Source organism: Metopolophium dirhodum, chromosome 6 (genome assembly GCF_019925205.1).
Source record: "Metopolophium dirhodum isolate CAU chromosome 6, ASM1992520v1, whole genome shotgun sequence".
NCBI classification, from domain to species: Eukaryota; Metazoa; Arthropoda; class Insecta; order Hemiptera; family Aphididae; genus Metopolophium; species Metopolophium dirhodum.
Window position 1 is genome coordinate 24,813,971 of NC_083565.1, and position 8,528 is coordinate 24,822,498.

At 29.5% G+C, this 8,528-nt stretch overlaps 1 protein-coding gene across 1 annotated transcript; it reads right to left on the minus strand.

The window, feature by feature from the left end:
- Window positions 1-321: 321 nt before the first annotated feature.
- LOC132946941 (probable cleavage and polyadenylation specificity factor subunit 2) lies at window positions 322-5,385 on the minus strand. The gene is made up of 14 exons (XM_061017062.1): window positions 5,063-5,385; window positions 4,825-4,984; window positions 4,636-4,741; window positions 4,157-4,402; window positions 3,908-4,095; window positions 3,720-3,842; window positions 2,975-3,075; window positions 2,763-2,915; window positions 2,516-2,689; window positions 2,094-2,460; window positions 1,886-2,024; window positions 1,764-1,813; window positions 1,550-1,690; window positions 322-627 (listed from the first exon to the last, which is right to left on the minus strand). Exons 1-14 carry the CDS (start codon window positions 5,209-5,211, stop codon window positions 535-537), a joined length of 2,190 nt encoding a protein of 729 aa, XP_060873045.1. The 5' UTR covers window positions 5,212-5,385; the 3' UTR covers window positions 322-534.
- Between the last annotated feature and the right edge of the window lie 3,143 nt (window positions 5,386-8,528).

Sequence of the window (8,528 nt, forward strand, 5' to 3'; positions counted from 1 at the left end):
TTACATAACCTAAAAGTAGTTCTCAAACGCTACCAGTGGCGTTCCTCGATACTATAATATTATGATATAAATTTTCTAACACATGAGTGCATAGGCCCAGAACGAGAGCTTAAATAGTTTTATATTTGTAACAGCTCTTTTTGATTTTAAAGCGTGGAAGAATGTTACGAGAAAGTGTAAATAACTAAGGACAAACATGATGTATAATTAAAAATAATGCATTGTTATTGAGTGTATTTAAGTTTTATTAAATGAAAAAATAAAGTAAAATATTATGGTGTATATTTATTTTTATTCAACTATATAAAAAACTAAGACCATTTAAGAAAAAAAATACATTTATGGATAAAATAAACATAGAGCTTAAAAATGTAATACATTGATATTTATAAAAATAATTATATAGTACGTTTTAATATTAATAAAAAAGGAAAGAATAATAATTATAAATATGTGCATCATATATTTATAATAATTTAAAATAATTTATCATAACCATAATGTTGTCCGCATTAAATTTATATGATGGTTATATTAAATGATGATAAACTGGCTGTATAATAAACTACGTATGTAATAGTATTGACGGCTAATTATTCCTTCCATCAAAACCTTTCCAGACAAATTCTACAAAAAGAACAAAAATATTGAGTTAGATGGATATCAAACAATAAATATATTAAAAAAAATATAAGATACATTAGGTATAATATGACTAAAATAATTATTAAACTAAAACATTTTTAAGGAAGGTAGATGTTTCTAAAGAAATAATAACTAATTTATATCATTACCAAAACTTAAAAACATAGGTAAAGTAAACTTTCCAAAAACTAAATTATTCATTCTACAATATTCTAAATGCAATAGTTGTTAAGAGGAAGTCAAACCTGGTGTTTCTATCTACAAATGTATAACATAGCAAATTTTCATTCTGAATAACTAATTTTATGTTGTTAGCATTAATATAAGAATGAAATGACATATTATCAAACTCGAAGGTAATAATATAGGATTTAATTGATATTTAAATTTTAAAATTCTCGTAACTCACTTTAAAATGTAAATATATCAAAAAATGTCAATAATATACCCTAAATAATATTTTTATAATTAAGTTTAGTAGCAGATCAGTTCAGTCTAATTTTAAATCTAACAACAAAAAATTGGTTCTGTTGAACACAAATTAGGTATGTCGTCTGTTTGTAAGAATCTAAAAATAACACAATATTCTGGTTTGGTGTACTTTTAATGTTTACACACAATATGAAATAAATTATTAAAGGTGAAAACAGCCTTCAAATAATTTTCATCCTTATCATTTGAGTTATATTTATGCTATAGGGTAGGTACATTTTTATTTCTGCTAAAAATATTAACGTGCATTACAATTATAGTTAAGATATTTCTTAAATAAATAATAATTTATTTTAGGTACACTTAAAATGTGATAAATTAACATTGAATAGTGAATTATAAATTATTGTTTTACATGTTTAGAAAGTAAATACAACAGATATTTTAATTGATAATACAATATAATACTCACTCTACGAACACATACAGTTCGATTACAGCACCATAAAACACCTTTAGAAAGCTCACAAGGTATATTATTTTTGGATAAAATTTGTTTAAAATCTGACAGTTTTAAATGGTTAATAAATACGGTCTTGCGAGGATAAATTTCCTACAAATAAAATGTATGTATTATATACTAATGATTATTTTTAAAAATAAAAATAATTGTATGTAGAACTTACATGATCCGCTAAAGGTTCAAGTGTAAATATTTGATCATCTATTCTTGGCACTATGAATACAAAGAGATAATAATAGTAAAATGTCTTAACTTGTGTATTTAAAAATTAAAACAAATATTTACTCTTTTCAGATATAACATTGTCTACATCCATAACAGTATCACGACTATTTAATTTTAATTTGGCATTCATGTAAGCTAAATCACCATTTGGTCCTTTTTTAAAATCAATTTTGGAAAGAAGTGCATCTGTTAAACGTACCTAAATTCATCATATTATTAATTTTTTTTGAAAAAAATTAAATCTTATATAATAAAGATTTAATTTTACTTGGTATATATGAGATTCAGTTGTTACGTTCAAACATTGTCCAATTCTAGGTGTAAAAACTTTACCATCCAAAAATACTTTGGCAAAATTGTAAACAACCTTAGTACTGTATGGGTTGCCTCTTACTAATATCAAACGTCTAGGTTTTAATGCAAGTACAATTTGTTTTATTGATTCTCCGTCTGAGCGACCTTCAAAATCAATGTGTACAATTTTGGCAGCCACATAAACGTTTTGTTCATACTCCACACACTTTGATGGAGCATCATAAAAATCTTCTTCTTTATCTTCATCACTATTTTTATTTTTTTCATCTATGGTTGGTTTGTCTCCGGATGCTACATCAAATTTAATAAAATCTTCTTGTCTAAAATAAAATATAAATATAGATAATCATTTTAAAAATAAAAACACAATCATACTTTATAATTTCCCCATATGAGTCAAATTTGCATTTCTCTTCATAATAAGGAAACATAAGAGGAAATTCTTTTTTTGAAGATTTTTTGAAGCTTAATGTATCAGTTTCTACTAATAAGTCATATTTGCCTCTCATAACTTCTTGTTCATCTTCAGAATCAGAACTTACTGGGTCACTAATAACATTTGTGATTTTACAGAAAATACAGTAATGATTTATTAGTTTTAAAATTTGAATAAAAAAAATACATTTTCCTGGCTTTCATTTTTTCTTTGTTATGTTTTATATTATATTCTTCCAACTCATTGTCATCTAAAGGTATGCGTTTCTTGACAATCAGTTTAATATTTCTATCACCACCTTCATCAATTAAATTGCGAGCTAATGTACCAGGAGCAGTTCTATAATAACGATTAAGGAATTAGCATTGTTGTTCATATGTATTATACTTTAAAATTACCTGTCTGTAAGAATAATACTGTTTTTAGGGTTTGAAGCCCACATAATAAAAACTTCTCTTGAAAATCCACTTTCAAGATCTCCGTTGCTAGCTAAAACAACCTTAATATTTAAGAATTAAATAACAATGTCTTAATTTAACTACTAAAAATAATATCAGAAAAAATAATCTGGGAAAATTGTTTGTATCCGGTGTTTTTTTAATATAAATGATCAACCGTAAAAAAAATACTTACCTAGTGGTTCAAAAAAAGAAATGTCACTTTTTTACATAAAGAGAATTAATTAATAATCTTGTTTCAATGTAACTATGAAAAAATTATTGAATAGATTATATAGTGTTAAAATAAAGTACATTGCATGCGGTTGTAAAAAAGGTTGATTTTTTTTAATAATTAGCTGATGATTTATAACATCAAAACATTTCACCATGTTAAGTATGAAACATTCAATCCTAAAACCTTGTTGCAAAATTTTTTTATAATTTTTACACCACAGTCAATTTCAATTTGGTGGTATTCTGCGATAACATTTTCACTTATTTGCACGTTCCTATATTTGTTTCTTTATATTTAGAGTTAAGATTTGTTAGAAATTTTTTCAGAAGTATTTGGTAACTAATTACTACTTTTTAATACAAACAAAATAACTATAATATTAATATTGTTATATTTCTTGGTTGTTGGATAGATTATTTAAAATTTTATTTAATGTATAATGTAGCATGAAATAATATAGTAGCATACTTTTGGTTCGGAGACTTTGTGTAAATCATTCATGTTATGACACAGTCTTACATGCTTAAAAAAAAATGGATTATTCCTTGAACCTTCAAAACTTTTCATTAATTTATCACTCATCCACTCAATCTGAAAATATATTTTTTATCAAAATGAGATTAAGATTATAATTAATAATCCAAGTGGAAACCTACTTGAGACTTTGCGAATTCTACAGTATTGTAGCTGACATTTGTTAAAAATACTAATGAGTACATACTAAGACCAGATTCTTTATTACGCCATAGTTGGTCCAGCATATGCATTAATTCTAAAACCCGCCCTGCTGTATCAACCGCCATCAAAACATTGCCTTTGACACGTAATGTTGTCAATATACAAGCTGAAAAATGAACATAAGTTTAATATTGTGAATATTATGACAGGTTAAGTATTGAACTAACTCATGAAAGCTTCATCGCGAGATCTACGCCTGGATTGTGAATAAGCAGCATTAAAACAATCCAATATTAGTAATGATAGTCTTCCCAGCTTTTCTAAGTCACTGCCATTCAAATGTCTTTCTTTTTTATGATTAAAATCTACAGCATAAACAATATCCTCTTCGCCAACCTTAGATATTCTCCAAATTGTACCGCCAACCATATGGCCAGCAGGCAATGCTACTATTCTTAAACCAATTCCTTTACCTACATTAAATGATGGGTACAAATATATAGTTGATTTAACTAAGTAGATACACAATTCATAATAATTTCCTAAAAGCAATGTTGAAGGAATCGATAAAAAAATATAATTGGTAGACATTTCAAATGTACGAACAGGGTATCGATAAATACAAAGAATAGATAATAAATATTGCATTGAAACATATTATAACTGATTATAAATTGAAATATTATTTTATAATTATAATTCATACCTTTTAATGAAACAATTTGATTATATTTTACTTGTATGACTTTATCGAAAGCAGCATCCACATCATCTAAATTAAATAAATTAAAATCTTCCGCATTGCACAAAGACTATGAAAAAAGCAATAATAATTACATTTGTACTTGAAATACACAACAACAATTGTATTAAAATTATTAATTTAAAACCATACTTGATGTAAATCATACATAAACATTTGACCCATTTGGTAAACAGGTATAGTAGCATAGACAGGGCAGTTTAAACCGCATTTGCCAACGAGGTACGGCAAAATTCCAAGATGAAAACGATCCGGGTGCGATAATAAAACTGCATCTATTTGATGGATGTACCTACAAACAGACAGTACATTATAAAAGTTGAGGTTTACATTTGTATGGTAGGTTTAAAATAAAAACGGTTTAGCCGACCTTTTTAATTTATTCACAACATCCATGCTAAAGCGTTCATCCCATCCACAGTCCAACAAGAACTTAAAATCGTCAATTTGTAATAAATAGCATGGTGGCGATTCATTGCGCGCACCCGACAAGGTATAAAATTTTATTATTGACGTCATTTTATCTAAGCCAACAAGAGTATCAATATCATTCAAAATGCAATTCAGTTGTTCGAATTCGAAATATCTACGTCGAGTAACGAATTCCGACTAGTAAATACTGGATAGTGACATCAATGATTATTATTTCATGGAACGGACGTGGTAAAAAATACGGTATCAATATTTGAAAAATATAATTATTAATTAATGTTAGAATGACATGCGGGTGCGATCCATAGAAACATTGTACGAAACACAATTAAAGATAATATCTTTAATCGTGGTACGAAATGGGTTGCTACTACTGCCACGATAGTTCACTGCTACGATAATATAATGCTCCGAACATATTACTACGAATGTAAAACGCTACGAATACAAGTTATCCGATTATATACAACTACGAAGGTAGATAAAACTACTCCGATATTATAATATTATATTATTATCATTGATAAACTGTAATATCAATTGATATTACCATTGTGGAGGTCACGGACCACGGTTTTAGAAGATAAGGTCGGACAACTGTACATTATCAGCATTCCGCTTAGTGAGGCAAATCCATTTCAAAATTAGGCCGCTGTACAATTGAGCGCTGCCCTGCAGACTTTTTTAAAGTTATGGCATTACAGTATTATACAAGTTTAAAATAACCTTCGACAATATAAACTAGCTAGTTTATTATAAACCAACTAATTTTTATGGTCGGAGAAATTAATATAATAATATAGTCCATAAAAATAACCCCGAATGCCATATAAATATTGTTCTTAACCTCAAAATAAGTCTAGCCGGCAGCGCTTTTGCGGCAACTTGGGAAATGTTTTTGCCTCATTAAGCGGAAATATTGTAATAGACAGGAGGGTGGGAAGTTGTCGGACCTTATCTTCTAAGACCGTGTCACGGACTAAGATACTATAGTACATAAATGGACTGGTATCGACTACCTTATCAGTGGCCCTAAAATGTTTCTAAAGCCGCCGTAAGGTACAACTAGGGGTAAAAGCGCCATCTATATGGGTGTTATAAAAACAAAATAATTATAATAAGTTATAACATTAATATAGTGTATTTGACACTATGTAGGAGCGCTTTTACCCCTAGTTGTACATTTCGGCGGCCTATTAAGACGGGGGAGTGGCGGTGTCAAAATATTTCAGGACTGTTCCTCTACTACCCCCTAACCATGTCGATACCAGTCCATACTATATTAGTCCGTGATGGAGGTTTAGCCATTATCACGGACTGCCTCCAACAACGTTCGAGCGTGGGTACAACTCGAATTGAGTTTCGAATAAAAACAGATTTTTTCTAAAATAAACAAATATACAATTTATGAGGAAGAAATTACGATGAAACAAGTGTGACGCGTTATGCATTAAAACAATAATAAATGCACATAAAGAAACGCGAATAGCGTTTTGAATAATTTTTACAAAAGCTTGGGTTGATGGTTAGTCACGAGGTTTTTTGCGGTGTGTGTGTCGGGATGTTGTCGTCCGTACATGGGTAGAAAGATGGTGTCGACAGTATCGAGAGCGGATACGTGTCGGGTAAAAGGTAACTGGGAGAGAGAGCGAACGCCGGCCGTCGCCGGGACGTGGTGGCCGGCGGTCAAGCGAAAACCACTGTGACCAACTGCCTAACAATAAAACCGAAGGCGGAGGGAAGTTATGTGGCACTGGTTCGCCACACCATAATTGAAAATATTACATGTTATGGTACATAATATTAATAGCAATACAAGCTGAATAAATGTCACTGAGAAAGATTGACGAGAAATCTAAATGACAAACCATATTCTAAAACAGAACAAACTAGAGACAAATATATATATATATTATACAAATATAAATTTAATAATTATTAAGCAATTTGGAGAAATGCAAAATCACGAAGATTAATATTACACATATCATTCTTTTCATGTTATCGCAGTGTTTTTGACGTAGGTATATTATTTTCGACGGCTGTATAAATAATAAATAATTGTATAATGTCATTGTCTGTATAAAATATAATAATATACTCCAAAAGTCTAAACTCTAAACGTTTCAAGTAACCACAAATAATATTTTTAAATTACAACAAAATAACAAATATCGTTATTCATGGTTTTAATATGTAATATCGTCCCAATTTGAACTGGGAACGTTGGTTCCCAAGTTTTTCCTTAATTTTTTAATATTATAATGTAAAATTGTTTATAAATTGTTTAGTTTATAAAATGTATAATTGTTTTTTACATGCTAGAATCTTTACATGCTGAGTTTTTCATTATATTTTAATTTTTAAGCGAGTTATGAGTACATTAAAATGTAAAAACAATTTACAATTTTAAAATACTCATATTTTGCTTTAAAATTAAAATATAATAAAAAGCCCATGAGGTTGTCTAGATAATAATCTTACCTTTAGATTTTATAAGAGGTCAAAACTCTAATTTTTAAGCTAACGGAGCTACACGTGTTCTGCTTTACGTACAATTTGTTATGTTAAGCACTTGTAAGACGGAGACAACACATGCGGGTATCACGTCCTCTTAAGTATTGAAGTTTTGACAGTTGATGGAAACTCAAATTGTGGTTCGGTAGTTTAGGCGTAGGTTCCCCAAACGTAGGTAGTTAGGTAGCCCGAGTGCGAATCCGTCGTACGCTCTCCGGGCGGCAGCTGTCTGTGCCATATGATTTAACACGGCCACCCGACACATGAATTTTTATGTATGCGTTTGGGTGACGCCTCAGATGGTTTTAGATTCTCAAATCATCCCCCTAGGTCCAACCAGGGGATGTGCTCAAACGGAGATTTAGGGATTTATGGTGGAAATTTTTGTTTATAAATGGTTGCCATGGGTTTTAAAGATATAAGGATACAATAATTATTGGTTGCCGTGAAATTCAGTGTATTCATTCAATGCAATTAATTTTATTGTATCCTGTGTTTTGATATTATATAATATGTATCGGTGGTTAATCCACCGTATGTTAGCCTAACCTAACCGTTGGTGGAATTAAGTAAAAACAACAAACTTGGTATAACATTGATATTTTAGAGTTAAATCATACACTTACGTACAAACAGCACGGGGTCCACGATATACCGCAGGTAGATTGCCTACCTGATAATTAACTGCTGCGAATAAGAATTTTTCTTCCGGGCAGCAGAAAAGTTAAGATTAATCTAGAATATCATACTCTGAATATTAAATAAGGCATTGAACAAAGTTTCAGTCATATACAGTTTGTACATTTAACGGGTAACGAACAATTTTAATATTGAAGTTTATTTTTAATGTGCAGGACATTAAACACATAGATAATATTAATTTACCT